Source organism: Podarcis gaigeae, assembly GCF_964106915.1.
Source record: "Podarcis gaigeae genome assembly, chromosome: 7".
Taxonomy (NCBI): domain Eukaryota; kingdom Metazoa; phylum Chordata; class Lepidosauria; order Squamata; family Lacertidae; genus Podarcis; species Podarcis gaigeae.
The window spans coordinates 80,072,415-80,089,406 of NC_139683.1; the positions used below are offsets into that span (position 1 = coordinate 80,072,415).

Consider the following 16,992-nt stretch of genomic DNA (forward strand, 5'->3'; position numbering starts at 1 on the left):
GCAAAAAGAGAGAAAAATATTCCCCAAAAGCTCTAGTTCCAATCAACTATACATGAGTAGTCTTGGTTGCTTTCTCATAATTTTGGCACCATTGCATGTAACTTGAGTATTTGTACAAAAGCTTGTCCTTCAGCGTTTTCTTCTTCCCTTGTACTAAAAAACAAGAACTAAAACCTACTGTCTTTTCAATAAGATTCATTACTGTGTATGGTTGTCCTTTATGGGTGGGAGTGTCACTCTTTTCACTTTCACATTTTGACGCCATATTTATTCAAGAAAGCAAACAGCCCCCTGCCAATATTATATGCATTGCATTCTGAGGTGTAATGGGAAGAAAAATCCTAAAGCATGCATACAGCGTGAAAATGAGACAGTACCTCCTCTCCTTAAACGAACATTCACATAACTTCATGTATTCCACTAGTCTTCGGTATCTATGCTTCTCTCACAATTGTACCCCACACTTTTTTTCAAAAAGCTCAAATTGACATACATGGCGTTGCTCCATTTTATCCTCACATCTGTGCAGAATGTTAACTCGACCAAAATCACCCAGGTCTGCACCTGACATAGCATGCCTTGGCATGGCCTACTGCTGACAAAGTTCTAGGGACTCCCTTTTGGGAAAACAAATTTGGCTCAGCACTCTAAGCAATACAGTTAGGACTACATACCATTCTAATTTCCCACAATGCTCTGCATCAATGCTATGTAAGATATTGTAATGGTAGCGAGACCCAGTTTCCCAACACTGCTTGCCGAACTGCTACATGTGATTCAGTGGTGGTAACACATTTTAGGGGAAGTGTTCAGTGCCGTAAGGTAAAGGTAAAGGGAACCCGGACCATTAGGTCCAGTCGTGGCCGACTCTGGGGTTGCGGCGCTCATCTTGCTTTACTGGCCGAGGGAGCCGGAGTACAGCTTCCGGGTCATGTGGCCAGCATGACTAAGCCGCTTCTGGCGAACCAGAGCAGCGCATGGAAACGCCGTTTACCTTCCTGCCAGAGCTGTACCTATTTATCTACTTGCACTTTGACGTGCTTTCGAACTGCTAGGTTGGCGGAGCAGGGACCGAGCAACGGGAGCTCACCCTGTCAAGTCCTAGGCTCTGTGATTTAACCCACAGCGCCACCCGCGTCCCTGTTCAGTGCCGTACCAAGCAGCTTATCTTTTTGAAATAATAAATAAATAAATATGATTTATATCCTGCCCTCCTTCTCAAAGGAGTCCAGGGTGACCAACACAGGAATGGAAAAACTCTCCCCCCCCCCCAACACACAACTAAAAACAGTTTTAAAGCATCTTAAAAAAACCAGCTAAAACATCCCAAAACAGTTTAAAGCATTCTTAACCAGTAACAAACCATTTGGCATTGAGCAGAGCATATCATGAATTAATCGGGGTTGTCAACTGTTTTAAGATGCGAAGGACTTCCATGCAATGCAATGAAACCTGACATTTCTATGGGATTCACTAAAACAACTTTATAAACCGCTTAATATTTGAAAATCTCTAGGTGGTGTACGACAGAAAAAAACCGATATCATTAAAGCAAAAATACAAACTAAAAGCAACAAAACAGCAATATAAGAGCATCTAAAAACAAATAAAGCAGGAACTCTGGGCAATTCACTACGTATGTGCAGAATGCTGTATTTTATCATTCTTAACAGTGTTGTGTATGATAGTTTGACAGTAACTAGAGGAGTTTCATCAAGGTTCCTAAAGAAAAAGACAACATTTGAAATATTATCACTCATATAAAATCACCTAATATCAGAGAGTGCATATGAGTCCCTGAGCACAGGAGATCTAATCACTAATGAAAAACCATCAGTCTGACCTGGAGACAACAATGATGTCGTCACAGCTAGCAGTGTCTGTGACTTTAATAACGTTGGTGTCTGCAAGCCCTGCCTGAACTGATCTTGATAACAAAAGAGAATGCTTTCTGAACTGACTCCAAAAGCAAATGGAAGAGGAGAGATGGTTTCAAGACAAACCCGCTGCGTTGTGTGCCGGTTGTTTATAGACTGGGTTTCAGGAGTTGTCCATGCTGTGAGATTATAGACACTTTATCGATAAAGGTTGTGGGGCCCTTCTCCTCACTTGAGCCCACTGCCTCTCTCTCAATGGAGTGCACCTCTAGGGGTGAAGCCAAACTGCTGTCTGTGTTGTTGTTGTTTAGTCGTTTAGCCACTCCATTTCTTTTATGGGTTTCTTGCCCACTGTAGTAGATATGATGGTCATCCGAACTGAATTCACCCATTCCCATCCATTTTAGTTCACTGATGCCCAGGATGTCAATATTTATTCTTGCCATCTCATTTTTGACCACATCCAACTTACCCAGGTTCATGGTTCTTACATTCCAGGTTCCTATGCAATATTTTTCTTTACAGCATTGGACTTTCCTTTCGCTTTCAGGCATATCCACAACTGAACGTCCTTTCGGCTTTGGCCCTTCATGGATCACTTTTCCTGTTAATGGATCACTGCCTTGCCGTGGCGAAGGGGCTTGAATAACTCAGAGAAGCTATGAACTATGCCAAGCAGGGCACCCAAGATGAACAGGTCATAGTGGAGAGTTTTGACCAAACGTGATCCACCTGGAGGAGGAACTGGCAAGCTACTCCAGTATCCCTGCCAAGAAAACTCCATGGACAAAGACAACAGGTGTATAAAAGTTATGACGCTGGAAGATGAGCCCCTCAGGTCGGAAGGCGTCCAACATGCTACTGGGGAAGAGCGGAGGGCAAGTACAAGTAGATGCAACTGCTGTCTTGGCAGCACCAAAGTGACCCAGGCCAAAAGCCTTGGCTAGACAACAAGACCCTCCTGCTGATGTGGTCCAAAGGAAAACAGAGCAATACCCTGGGCACCAGCTTGCCTTCAGGAATTGCCAAGATGCATACAAGGTGCCATGCAACCATCTTAGGTACTCCACTCTGGATCTGTGTAGGGCTTAACCCATAGCCTTTTCTCCTCCCACAGATGTCCCACAAGGCAGCGGAGGTTTAGGATCAGAGTCTTCCTTCTCCTAGATGGTCTACCTTCCCAGGCTGACAAGCCCCATCAGCCCCCTCTAAAGCACGGGCAGAAACCGGCTTCTTGACTGTTGGACCCACTATTGGTCCCGTCCTTGCAATCCGCCATGGCCTGTCTTCACATGCAGGGGAGGTCCCTAACACACCGAGCGTTTGAGACCCATCAGCTACCCTCACCTGGTTTAGCTGGCCAGTCAAAGCCATATGTGAGAGCTGGGTGCAGGTTAGGGACCAAAGGTGGAAAAACTACCCCAGAAGGAGCATGATGTGTCCCCCAACCAGAGGTTCTACCCCTCCCCAAACACCCCATTACACCCTTAAGGCGTTATTAGTCCTGGAGTAATCAAAGGGTCAGAGAAATCATGTGATATACAGGCAATGTGAAGAGAGGCACTTTTGCTTTCCCCACTTAGCAGGAGTGCCATTTAGGAAGCCTTGCAAGACAATGTGATTATATGTTTTGCAAGGCATTAAAAGGCAAGCGCTCTTGAAATACCCCCACATTTTCCATCCAAGCGCAGGACTCTCAACTGAAACTTGAAATGGTGTTTCTGCCAGGGGGATAAAATATCATAGACAGAAAACAGGTGCTCAGGACCCCTTCACACATACTTGCATATCATTTAATCTCTTTCACCATTTGATGACTGGCAGCTGAATGTGTGAATGGACTCTGTTCGAAAGCACTGTATAAGAGTTCTAGGCATGCTGGTAAAGTTCGCTCAGTCCTACAAAGTGACCACAATAGTCCATTCTCCAAGTGGTGAACTTACGTATCTGTTTGAACTACCTTAGTTACGAGTCCCTGCTTTACTTCTGGTGCAATCACCAACCTTCTCTCCCAGTGCTACAGTTGTCGCCCTTAAAAAATACCTGACACCACATAAGTTTAAGCATCTCAAGCCATCCTATTCTAACTAGCGGTACTTCGAAATAATTGGCTGGTAAACACCAGGCATTTATATCAAAAGTCCTCCCCACCCCAAGTGCCGGGAACAATAAAACCTCCTGAGTCACTTCCCTGCAACAGCTTTCTAGCACACCAAATAAAAATTTAATAGTAGCTGTAGCAGCTGTTTTTATTTCAGAACAATTCACCCCCATAAAATGTTCTCGAAGGACCTGATCCTAAGGCTGCTGCCCTATGCACACTTACCTGTGAGAAAGGCCCATTGAATAATCAGATCAGATGGGTACTTTTTGGTGCCACCAAGGTTGTTGCTCTGTTAGATGTGGTTGACACGATAGCTTCCAACATCCCTCCCCACTAGTTTGTCTGCTCTGAGCCGCCACTGCATCCTTCCAGTACTATCCAGCAGAGCTGTTCTGTGTCGTTCAACTTTTCTTCGTGTTGGGGAGATGTTCAGGAAATCTTGGTCCTGTAGGTGGGGTTGCACTCCCCAGAATTAAGGAGGCTGATGGGTATTTATGTGTGTTCCTATATGACCTGCTGACCTTGCCCTTGGAAGCCCAAGTAGTCCCTGTAACACAAGACACTTTTCACCCTGGTAGCATTTTGTTTGGATTACAGTGGTACCTCGGGTTACAGACGCTTCAGGTTACAGACTCCACTAACCCAGAAATAGTACCTTGGGTTAGGAATTTTGCTTCAGGATGAGAACAGAAATTGCACAGCAGCAGCAGGAGGCCCCATTAGCTAAAGTGGTTAAGAACAGTTTCAGGTTAAGAATGAATTAAGTTCTTAACTCAAGGTACCACTGTACTCAATGCTTTATGATTGCAGCTACCTCTGAAATCTGCCTTGGAAATCAGCACCTGAATTCCAGACTAGGACAAGGCATAGGGAACACATTTCACCAATTTTTAAAGAACTCCACCAGATACCTGTCCATTTCTAAATACATTTCAAACATCTGGTTTTAACCTTTCAAGACCTGAAAGGGAGCCAGTTGTGTGAAGGACCATTGTTTCCCGTTGTGAATCAAGCCTCAGCTATTAAGATTATCCTCAGAGGCCCTTCTTTGCAGCAGTGACTGCAAAGAACTGACAGTAGAGAGCTTTCCCACTTGATAATACCTTTATACGAAGGTGTACATGCCACTGACTGACTGTCATTTGTTGTTGTTTTGGTACCTTGTGAAAACTTTTATATTTATCCATTTCACTGAAAATTTACCTGCTCTACTGCTGTCTTCTGTTCTGTGGTTTTATTGTAGAATCATGGCTTTCCTTTTTTTTTTTTAATGTTATCTGCTTTGGGAGCCTCACTGGTCGAAAAGAAAAAGAGCAAATATATTAAATGAATGAATTAATCCATGTGCACGAACATTAAGATGCCAAATAACACACAGCCTGCCATTTCAGCGGCTGCATTGATGAGACAACTCCTAAGTGTCATACCATGTTATAGGACAGCTATGTTTTTTGAATCAGTCTGTGACAAAAGGCAAACAAATGCTCTCTGCATTAAATCAGCACAGGGCAGGCCATTGGAGAGGAAATTAATGCAGTATACAGCATGCGGAAAAGAACCAACAGCACTAGGTAGAGGTGCTTTGGCAATTTTCCTTGGTATGAAAACAGGAGTGTCACAAGCAGTGTTCGAAACTCCCATTGTTCTAGGCGCGTTTTGCGACATGGAATTTCATTAGCACGAGCCGTTTCTGAGCTCTGGGTACCTAAGATTTCAGATTAAGACTGCAGTGTTGAAGGAAAGGGGGACCTTTTTCTGCCTCCCCACTTCCAGCTCCTCTCTGAAGACTGGAGAAGAGACCTTCTTAAGAATATTGGGGGGGGGGGAGGCAGGGGAAGCATGGCTTTGTTTTTTGCAGTCTTCAGATGAGGACTAGACCATGTGAAAAATGAATATAGGATTTTAGCTGCAGTTCATTCATTTTCAGCTTTGCATTCTTGTTATTAAAAAAGCATGCCTAGACATTCTGTTGCTGCACCCATAACCTAGGTTTAAGGTGCCATTTAGCTCCTAGTGTTCATTAAACCTAGGTTTAAGGTGCCATTTAGCTCCTACCCTAGGGTATGATACCATTACTCAGAATCCACCACATAGTTCAGGATGATTAAACCCACTAGATTGTGGCCACTATAAACTTAACAAAGACAACTTGCTGAAAGTAAAAGCTGTTTGAGAGTGGTGGACTCTTCTTCCTTGGAGGTTATTAAGCAGTGTTTGGATGGTAATCTACCCTGTGTGATTTAGTTGAGATTCCTGCATTGCAGAGGGTTGGACTAGATGTCCCTTCCAACACTGCAATTCTAGGATTCTACAATTTTATGATTGTGAGGGGAAAACAGGAGAGAGACCCTGTGCGTCACCCAGCTCTCCTTGGAAGAAGTTGGGATAAAAATACTGCATAAGATTTATCTTTCATCTCAATCGTACATACAGAAATAGTCACACTAGTTGTTGTTTTTACAGCAAAACTGCAGAGTCCTTGGAGGCTAACAAATGTATGATGGCATTTAATCCACTAATTAAGTGGATTGTAATCCACTTAATTAAATGCATAAAGTGTTAATCCTGAGTTGCAGGTACATGGTTAGAGGGAGGGATTGTAAGAAGTTAGAAGGAAATTAAATGCAGCAAAGTAACAGACACTTATGATCAGTGCTTTTTTTTCTAAAAAAAAATGTTTAGGGATACTCTCATTTTCCTACTCACACTGAAATACTGCCCCTCAACGAGGCCAAACCTAGATTCACAAAATGTTTAGGGGTATGCATACCCCTGCAAAGAAGCACTGCTTATGATGATGGACGTAACCCTAAATTACGGAAATTCACAAAGCAGTTGACTTGATGGCAGACACATCCTGGCACTGCTAAATCAAGCAACAACACATAGAAATCCCTTGTGTGACTTCAATCCACAAGTGATAGCATTGGAATTCTTGATGCATTGTTATCAAGCAGGTTTCACTTGACAACCTCCCTTTGAAGTGGATTTGCTCCAGGATGGCTACTTTTAAGTTTACTGAGTATTCGCCAGATAGATCTGATGAAGTGAAAGACATTGCTTTTGGGGGTGCCCAACGGCAGAAGAAGAAGAAGAAGAAGAAGAAGAAGAAGAAGAAGAAGAAGAAGAAGAAGAAGAAGAAGAAGAAGAAACTGAATGTAATGTTGACACTGCCATCTTGACGACTCGCCAGTGTGCGAACTAACTGAAGGGAAAATGAGTAATGGGAGTGCCCCAAAGGGAGAAGAAGCCCTTGCCCGTGGCGACGATTCGCTCGCTCGCTCGCTCGCAAATAACCAGCACTACCAGTCGTCGGGATGCGATGACACGCGTGTGTGGCCGAAAACTGGGCGGGCTTTTCGGCTGAGAGGAGTTATATGCGCTGCGAGGAGCGGAGGGCGGGGGGACCTCAAGCTCGGCGGCTGCCATTTCCCAGGGCAGAAGGCGGGAAGGCGATGAGGAGGAGACAGGGGAGGAGCGCGCCGGAGCCGGAGAGCTCCAGCCGCCGCCGACACCTCCTGCTCCTCCTCTCCCAGGCGGGAGAGCCGACGAGGAGCGAGCTGCGCGGCTCCGGAGCAATGGCCGCGTTCCCCGGCGGCAGCGGAGTGTCGTGGCCGCGCTCGCCGCCCGGCGCGGCTCTCGCCACGGCTTTGGGATGGGAGCCGCTGCCGGGGCTGCAGATCCGCTCGCGCTCCGTGGAGCAGACGCTGGTGCCGCTCGTGGCGCAGGTAGCAAGCTACTCGCGGGCGAGCGGGCGCTCCGACCTTTCTGCCGGGATCCCCTCTCCCTGCTTCCCTCCTCAACCCCCCCCCATCCTGATTTCATACGAATGCAATCCGGAGCCGCTCCGAATCGGGGCCGCTTCCCCCAGGGCGGGCTTTGAGCGCGCAGAAGTCCCCGTTTCTACTTTCGCCTGCTGCTTAGCCATCGCTTTCCCGGGTAGAGTTTTAAGGTGTTGGGGGTTTGGTGGTGGTGTGTTTTTTTTTGGGGGGGGGGGAGGGAGGGTGTTTGCATAAAGCATGCATAAATGCATACCTTGTTTGCAAAAACCCTCCCGATTTGACGATTTCTCCTCCCCCGCCACCCCCCTTTTCCCCTCCCGGCCAAAAATCTGCAAAGATTCGGAACATCGGTTTGTCCGCACGGGAGCCGCTCGGCTAAATCGAGACCTTTTTTTAAATAAATAAATGAAGCCCCCCCTTTTTAAAAAAAAAACATCCGACTAAAAGAGTTTTGTGCTCAGAGGGGGAAAACCTTTTGGATTCCCAGCCCGGCCTTTGTTGTGCTTTTTCTTTGTGTTTTCCGCTTTCCTGGGGCCCAGGACTTCGTTAGATCCATCGCTAGCTGTGCAGGACTTAAAAAAAAAAGAGAGAGTTTCCACTAACTTCCGGAGGATTAGCAGCGGCGTTCAGCGCAGCCTTGCACTTCGTAGCGAAGTTTTTGCACGACCGATTGTGTATGTGTGTGTGTGTGTGTTTTAGAGTTAATATTGCATGGCTGTGTTAACCTTATCCGAGAACGATGTGCAGCACGTATCCCGTGTAGGCTGCCTGCAAGAAGGCTGCAGGGCAGGAATTTCAGCAAGGACAAATGCGGTGCACGAGCCACTTCAGCGCCCAAGTGCTCCACAAATAGTGCCCTAGAACTTCCGTAGGTGTATTTACTCCCATGCGCTTTACCGCAATGGCTCCAGATTAAGGAATCCCGTGTTTTATTTTAAGTTAGGACCAAGTTCTTCAACAGAGGAAGGGTGTATGAGCAAGCCGTTACCCCCTACTTAAAACAAGTGCATCTGAAAAGAGCAAAACTTATTCCCGAGTAAAAGTATGCACTAAGAAATTCACTTGCACGATAACAATGGAAAAGAAGGAGGAGCTGTACAAAAGGCATCATCTTGTTCTTGTGCTGTGGAAATGTTCTGTTGAGCACTCTGGTGGGTTGTGTCCAGTGACATCAACCTTAGAAAACAGCTAGGTCTTGAGCAGGAGAGGATTGTTAAACCGCAACATTAATTTTGTAGAATGTTATGTCTGTGGGTGTGCAGGGAATTTCAAATATCTCACTTTGGCAGCCAGAAAGAGTGGGAAATCGGAGCAAAACAGTAACGGGACCATACTTGGAAACATCATTTTTGACATTCTTCGTGAATGTATTGCTTTTAAAAGCTGTGCAGAATCGTGTGTGCGTAAGAGACTGCTGACAACGTTGTAACTAATCAATCCTTTTGGAAATGAACAGTATAGGATTGCATTGTACATGGTTTGTTACTCAGAGTGATGGTTGCTCTACTGCTTTGTAAACTGGAGTGTTATCAAGTTCTGTCTAAATTTGCTTACTGCAACCTGGTTCCCTCCAGGTGTTCCTTGAAAAATTTTGACCATTGGCCATCATGGCTGGGGTCAAAAATACCTGCGAAGTAACCAGTTTGATAAATACAGCTTTATTGTTTAGAAAAGAAGCCCACTAAGCCCACAAAATTACAAGCCCATATATTTTTTTAACTGTCCTCTCTTCCCATACAAATTCCCATTACTAATTTGTGGCTCATTACCACGAGAATTACCGTTCCAACTTGCTTTGAAAAGCTACCGTACTTTGCTTGATCATCTGATGGTGAGTCTCAATTTCCATAGGCAACCATGCGGCAAGAATATTGGGTGCTATCCAACCAGCCCTTTAGTGCAAATATTTCTGCTTGCACAATGGCATTTCCCTGTGTCCTCTTCCTACACGCACTCTAAATCCTGCCCAAATCTGCTCTGGAGGGGGTGGGTAGCAGAAAACCAGAACAGATGTGGGAGGGAGTTCCCTTGTGGAAGCAGAAATCATTGCGCTGACAGAACAAGTCAGTAGAATCCCATCCATTGAAACCATTTACATTGTGCAAAGCGGTCTGCAGCGTGAAGTTATAGCCTAGGTTGGTGAGAATGGAGGGGAAATATCCAATAGTTTTGAGGTTGACCTTTAAAAAAAGGCAGGACAGCTGGAAATAACAGAAACAAAGTACAGTGGTATCTCGGGTTAAGTACTTAATTCATTCTGGAGGTCCGTACTTAACCTGAAACTGTTCTTAACCTGAAGCACCACTTTAGCTAATGGGGCCTCTTGCTGCTGCTGTGCTGCCAGAGCACGATTTCTGTTCTGAAGCAAAGTTCTTAACCTGAAGCACTATTTCTGGGTTAGCGGAGTCTGTAACCTGAAGCATATGTAACCCGAGGTACCACTGTATATGCAAATCCCAACTTTAGGAAAGAATCCATTTAGTCTTGTTTCTAAGTATTACCTTAGTTTGTAAGTTGTAAACAGCTGGAAGCTGTAATTCTAAGTATTTCTGAGTAAATAAGCACAGGATTGAGTTACATGCAAACCTTTCCCAGTAATTCCCATAAAGTTAAAAATGGTTTAAATTGGGGTTGTAAACTTGTGACCCTCTGGAAGTTGTTGGGCTCCTACGTCCCTCAGCCCCAACCATCATGGCTAATGATCAGGGGCGATGAGAAGTTCAGCAACCTCTTTCCATCCCTGGCTTAAAGTATACAATAGTTAGATGTGTATTGATGTGCAGGCAGTCACTCACAGAATTCCAGACCCAATAATGGGCCAAATAGATCTTTTACCATGCACTGGACCAAAATGTTTTGTTCTGAAAACTTTGGAATACTTAAAGTAAAGGTAAAGGGACCCCTGACCATTAGGTCCAGTTGTGACCGACTCTGGGGTTGCGGCGCTCATCTCGCTTTATTGGCCGAGGGAGCTGGCGTACAGCTTCCAGCTCAAGTGGCCAGCATGACTAAGCCGCTTCTAGCGAACCAAAGCAGTGCACGGAAACGCCGTTTACCTTCCCGCCTGAGCGGTACCTATTTATCTACTTGCACTTTGACGTGCTTTCAAACTGCTAGGTTGGCAGAAGCAGGGACCGTGCAACGGGAGCTCACCCTGTCGCGGGGATTTGAACCGCCGACCTTGTGATCGGCAAGTCCTAGGCTCTGTGGTTTAACCCACAGCGCCACCCGCATCCCTGGAATACTTAGCCAAGATTAAATGAGTAGCATATACAGGTGGCGACCAATTGTTCAGGCGCGTCCAATTGATGTGCGACAGCCTCCCTGTGCAAATGGGGAGTTGCCTGTACACCATGCTTGCTGGCAGCTTGAGTTTGAACCAAACTGAAATGCTCCCTCTTTCCCTAATGTGCATATCCTCTTTTTTGTCACCACAAAGCCAAATAGGAGAGAGAACAATGCTACTTGCACATAGTGTGCTATCTTGTGGGGAGTAAATGGTGTCTTGTGACAGCGCGAGACACCGTGCCTATGAACAAATTAGTCTTGCGGCACCCTAAAGACTAACAAATGTATTATGGCATTCGTTTTCATGGACAAAAGACCACTTTCTCGATGACGGCAGCAAACGGAGGTGGCAGTAACAAAAGATGATTGGGGAGTTTTGAAGCTTCATTAATATTTGGAAAGTTGACCTGGGAATTTTTGACTCTACTTTAGGCACTTTGGTGGAGCAGTAAAGCAAACTCTTGTGGGTCTATGAATTTAGTACAGGACCTAAGATGGCTCACATCATGAATGAAAACAGACACAACTAAACCACACTAATCAATGTAAATATTTTTAAAGCTCTATCAGACAATGTTTCTCTGTCCTCCTGTTCCAGCTCCTCCGCTCTGTTCCACTAGTTGTCATGTTTTTGTCTTCTCCCACTCACTTAACATTTCGTGCCATCGAGTAATTATGGGCTACCTTGAGTCTCTCTCTGTATTTCTCTTGTGTATTGGTAGTGCAGTTTGGCTACATAAACATAGAAGAAGAAGACTCTAGTTTGCATTAGTACATAGAGTGGCAAAGCACAGTCTAGAAGCACATACCCTGGAGTTCTGTTGAACTTAGTTGGATTCACTTCTGAGGAAACGTGCAGGATCAAGTGGTTCTTGCTGAGCTTTATATGGTAGCGATGAATAATATTTATATGAGATTTCTTCTGCTATTGATTCTGGTTAGTGTCCTGTTTAAACTGGCTTGATCACATTCATTTCTCTTGGAGGGAAAGTGTTTAAATGCAGGTAGGATGTCTTAAGTGAGTTGTGGGTTGTGGTGCAATTGTGGCATCCCCTAATCACTTACTCCAGAAAAACCCACAGAAATATGCTTAGTGACTGGGCCAAGAATAGGCAAGAGCGATGATCTGTAGCTGCAATGCAGAATCAACTTTCTTATCATCCCTGGCCTGAACTCTTGTTGGTCCATTTGACTTGAGTCAAGCACTTGCCATAGTGAGTCATTTGCAGTTGCCCACAGGAATATATTCTTCCACCTTTCTTACTTAGGGTAGCGTTGTGGTATCAGGAATCGCTTCAGAGCTAATGAGACTGTGCAATTTAGGGAGCTGTTGTTGTTGTTTAGTCGTGTCCGACTCTTCGTGACCCCCTGGACCAGAGCACGCCAGGCCCTCCTGTCTTCCGCTGCCTCCCGCAGTTTGGTCAAAATCATGTTTGTATGTTCGAGAACACTGTCCAACCATCTCGTCCTCTGTCGTCCCTTCTCCTTGTGCCCTCATACCAAACATTGTCCATTTAGCCTATTGTCTGTACTGACTTATTGCAGCCACGCAGGGTCCCAGGAAGAGAGAGGATTTTCCATAAGCTGCTACCTGACTGATCCTTTTTTAAAATTGATGATTAAACCTGAGACTGAAGCATGGGTTCAAGCACTTAGCTGGGCCCAGTGTCTCCCAGATGTCTAGCTGTGTTCGATTGAAGTGGCAAGGCTGACTGCTTTCAGCTCAAAATCTTTCCCCAACTTATTTGTCACTGTTAGATATATAATGATCTCCCATGTGTAGAATATTTTTCTCCCTCCACATCCAGGGTCTCCTCAATACGTTCAGAATCTACCATTTTCTTACAGAATATGTTGTTTAAGACCTTATGTGCACCCTGGTCCTCTTTCGTCTTAAGTTACTATGTCAGCCTTCCTGCCTGTTATATCTGCTCCTAGATCTTTTCGCAATATCACCGTTGTCATATTACTTCCCCTCCGTCTGTTGCTGTGATCCTATCTCGTGCTTTGACTCTTGTTGCTGGCTTTTAATCCTTGGCTGCATCAGCTTCAAGTTTCTAGTCTTACCTTTTAAGAATTTCCATTAGTAGATCTCTTCTCCCATCTCCCCTTATTCCAAGGTATTTCCTCTAGAAATGACATAACTGCGGAATCTCCATCTAGTTTAGAATATGGTAGAAAATAATCTTGGCAATATCAGCTGCCATGGGTACATTAACGCGACTTGATTCCTTTGCTGTGGTGATTATTTCTTACAAGCTATAATCAAAATCAGGGCTACAGTGCTGATTTTTCAAGGCATCTACCAGCTTGGGCAAGAGAGGTTGAAAGGTCAGATACGCTAGGTGGAAACATTTCCACTAATGTATTTTTCAGGGGAAAGAAAAATCTCATTTCTAAAACTGCATTGTTTCACAACGTTTATTGGAATATAATTGGATACATTACCAGTAAGATTGGGCCATTTCAAAGTTGTACTTTAACTTGTTTCAGGTCACTATCCCTAGGAAGCAATTACGCATAGCTCTTTGGGTATGCTAAAATTACTACGTTAATAGCTTTCAGCCCCTTAATGTTATTCACCCACCCCCAAATTTAAACATTGCAAAGGAAGTATATGCTATTGAGCTGTCATGCATTTGGATATTCTTGGATATAAATATTCCAATAAAAAAAAATCCAAGCAAAGAATTGAATTTGTTTGAATATATTCAAGTAATAACTTCCAAGTAATAATTTTCAAGTAAAGCATTGAATTAAACTACACTAAGTGCACTTTATGAATTTCCTCTCTATAATCAGATATTTCAGTTTAACTACTTTGATAGGTAGAAGGACTTTTTAGATCCATATACTGTACCTCATTACAGTGTACTTTTGCATGTTTACTTACTACATGCATTACAACAGAAACATGCTGTACTGGATCACAGTTATATAGGGTATTCAGAAATGTTAAGATTTAAAAATTTCCCCCCCCAAACCCCCACCCCACATCACTGGGACTCAGAATCATGTATTCCCACCATGTATAGGAAGTTAAATGTGACCCGAGATACATGCCGATGATTTCTGATTTGTTTGATTTTAACTTTCCCTCCTCCCCTTTCGGGAGGTGGAAGGTCTGTGGAAATTAGGCAAAATGCAGAACTGTGCATACGCTTATGTCACATTTTATTTCCTGTGTGTGGTGGTGAATTTGGACTTATGCGGAGGCACGCCCCTTTGCATTCCTGGGGTTGTCAGTGTTTGAACCAACCATACAAATACTGCACCCCTCTTTTCTGTATATACTAAAGGCGGAGTACACACGCCCTTAGATATTCCAGCTATCACCATGACAATTATTATCATATCTGGTATTTGGCATAATATGGTTGAGTGTTGGATTAGGATCTTGGACAGGGGTAGGCAACCTAAGGCCCATGGGCCACGAGCGGCCCACGGGGGTCGTTTAACCGGCCCCCGAGCCGCCCGCTTGGCAAGTCCCTGCATTCTGCGCTAAACTGGCACAGTGTGAGGACTCGCTTCCACGGTGCTGGAAATCGCGTCTGTGCATGCTCGGACCCCGGAAATCATGTCTGCGCAGACGCTGGAAATTGCGGCTGCGCGTGCTCATGCGCACATGCAATCTGGCCCACAGAAGGATCTCTGCTGGAGTGAACCGGCCCAGGCGAGGTAAACCTTGCCGACCCCTGACTAGGAGTTCAGGGTTCAAATCCCTACTTAGACCTGAAGCAGTCACCAACTCCCAGTACCACAAGGTTGTTGTTAGGATAAGAGGGGGGAAAGCCATGTACCTCGGGTTAAGAACTTAATTCGTTCTGGAGGTCTGTACTTAACCTGAAACTGTTCTTAACCTGAAGCACCACTTTAGCTAATGGGGCCTCCTGTTGTCGCTTGCCACCACTGCACAATTTCTGTTCTTATCCTGAAGCAAAGTTCTTAACCTGAGGTAGTATTTCTGGGTTAGCGGAGTCTGTAACCTGAAGCGTATGTAACCCAAGGTACCACTGTATAACCTTGGGCTTCTTGCAGGAGAGGTAGGTTTGAATAAATGCAGTGAAATAAAAGCTCCCATGTTCCTTACTTCTGGGTGGAAGTTTGCAGTTGAGCCTTGCAGCTGCAATTGCTTAGGATGGGGTTTTATCCACTGGGAAAGAAAGCATTCTTGCAAGGTGTGAATCTTCTGTTCACCTTAGGTTCCTACCTTATTGCAACCACAGGAATCCTCTTGTTGTTGATGGAGAAACAATCCCTGTCCCTGGGGGTGGTTTACAATGAACATTCCAAAGTATCAGTTACCTTTTCTAGGTATGCATTGTCCCACCCTCTGCATCTGTAAAGAGCAAGAGGAATGTAGGAGAAACAGGAGACTTTACTGGGATCGGGGAGGGGAGGTTGCCTTGTCAGGTAGGTACAGGTTTTGTTGAGGTTTCTTTTTTCCTGGTATGATACAGTAGAGGAATCTAGCAAGTGGACTTAGCAATAATTGCTTTATTGTTAAAGAACCATACCTGAATCATTCTTTTGTCTGAATGGGGTTATTAGATGAACCAGTAGTTATAAGTAGCATTAATCATGAGTTCGGTAAAACAAAGCTACTACAGAAACACAACAGGTCATGAGATTAAATGCTGGCAGTGTGCTTCTTGCAAAGCGGGGGCGGGGGGGGGGGAGAGGAGAAAGGAGGTCTGCAGAACAAGGCCACCTGAAGACACAGCCAAACTGGATACAGAAAAGGAGGCTGCTTCTCACAGCTGATAATGATGGTGTAAACTGAAGTTTGAAAGCAGATGAGGAGTGTGCATTCCCTTGCTCTCAGTAGGAATAAATAATAATAATAATAATAATAATAATAATAATAATAATAATAATAATAATAATAATTTATTATTTATATCCTGCCCATCTGGCTGAGTTTCCCCAGCCACTCTGGGCGGCTCCCAATCAAGTGTTAAAAACAATACAGCGTTAAATATTAAAAACTTCCCTGAACAGGGCTGCCTTCACATGTCTTTTAAAGATAGGATAGCCGCTTATTTCCTTCACATCTGAAGTGAGGGTGTTCCACAGGGTGGGCGCCACTACCGAGAAGGCCCTCTGTCTGGTTCCCTGTAACCTTACTTCTCACAATGAGGGAACCGCCATAAGGCCCTTGGCGCTGGATCTCAGTGTCCAGGCTGAATGATGGGGGTGGAGACGCTCCTTCAGGTATACAGGACCGAGGCCGTTTAGGGCTTTAAAGGTCAGCACCAACACTTTGAATTGTGCTCTGAAACGTACTGGGAGCCAATGCAGATCTCTCAGAACCGGTGTTATGTGGTCCCAGCGGCCACTCCCAGTCACCAGTCTAGCTGCCGCATTCTGGATTAATTGCAGATTCCGGGTCACCTTCAAAGGTAGCCCCACGTAGAGCACATTGCAGTAGTCCAAGCGTGAGATAACTAGAGCATGCACCACTCTGGCGAGACAGTCCGTGGGCAGGTAGGGTCTTAACAGTGCTTTGTGCCTGTTTGACTAGGGGATGTTATAGAAGCAAAGATCACCAGTGTTGAAGCAATGATTCTTCAACATCAACTTTGTTGGACTGGTCATGTTGTGCGAATGCCTGATTATCGTCTTCCAGAGCAACTACTCTATTCCGAACTTAAAAATTGAAAGCGTATTGCTGGTGGTCAACAAAAGAGGTCCAAAGACTCTCTCAAGGCAAATCTTTAAAAATGTAGTATAAAGACCAACAACTGGGAAACACTGGCCTGTGAGCGCTCCAATTGGAGACCAGCCTTTACCAAAGGTGTCATGGGTTTTGAAGACGCTTGAACTCAGGACGAAAGGGAGACATACGCTAAGAGGAAGGCACGCTTGGCAAACCCTCACCTTGATCAACTTCCGCCCAGAAAGCTATGTCCCCACTGTAGAAGGACATGTGGATCCAGAA

At 44.9% G+C, this 16,992-nt stretch overlaps 1 protein-coding gene and 2 long non-coding RNA genes across 6 annotated transcripts in view; 1 reads left to right on the top strand and 2 right to left on the bottom strand.

Annotated features, from left to right (window-relative positions):
• Nucleotides 1-7,332, bottom strand: part of LOC310849495 — a 13,218-nt gene extending 5,886 nt beyond the window's left edge. Inside the window, exons 1-2 of the long non-coding RNA XR_014566929.1 lie at nt 7,038-7,332; nt 5,185-5,275 (exon numbers count right to left, since the gene is read on the bottom strand). This is a non-coding gene — a long non-coding RNA (uncharacterized lncRNA). The remainder of the gene's footprint in view (nt 1-5,184; nt 5,276-7,037) is intronic.
• CTNNAL1 (catenin alpha like 1) overlaps nt 1-16,992 on the top strand; it is a 77,314-nt gene that overhangs the window by 13,409 nt on the left and 46,913 nt on the right. For 2 of the 4 annotated variants that reach the window (XM_083749687.1, XM_083749688.1), the window contains exon 1: nt 7,387-7,709. The exons of the other annotated variants lie outside the window; for them this stretch is intronic. In XM_083749687.1, coding sequence (XP_083605813.1) covers nt 7,437-7,709 — 273 coding nt within the window. In that variant the 5' untranslated portion in view covers nt 7,387-7,436. Of the gene's footprint in view, nt 1-7,386; nt 7,710-16,992 lie in introns of those variants that run through there. 4 annotated transcript variants of the gene reach the window in all.
• Nucleotides 1,270-4,636, bottom strand: LOC310849492. Its single transcript, XR_014566926.1, has 2 exons — nt 4,204-4,636; nt 1,270-1,722 (listed from the first exon to the last, which is right to left on the bottom strand). It is a non-coding gene; the product is annotated as an uncharacterized lncRNA (long non-coding RNA).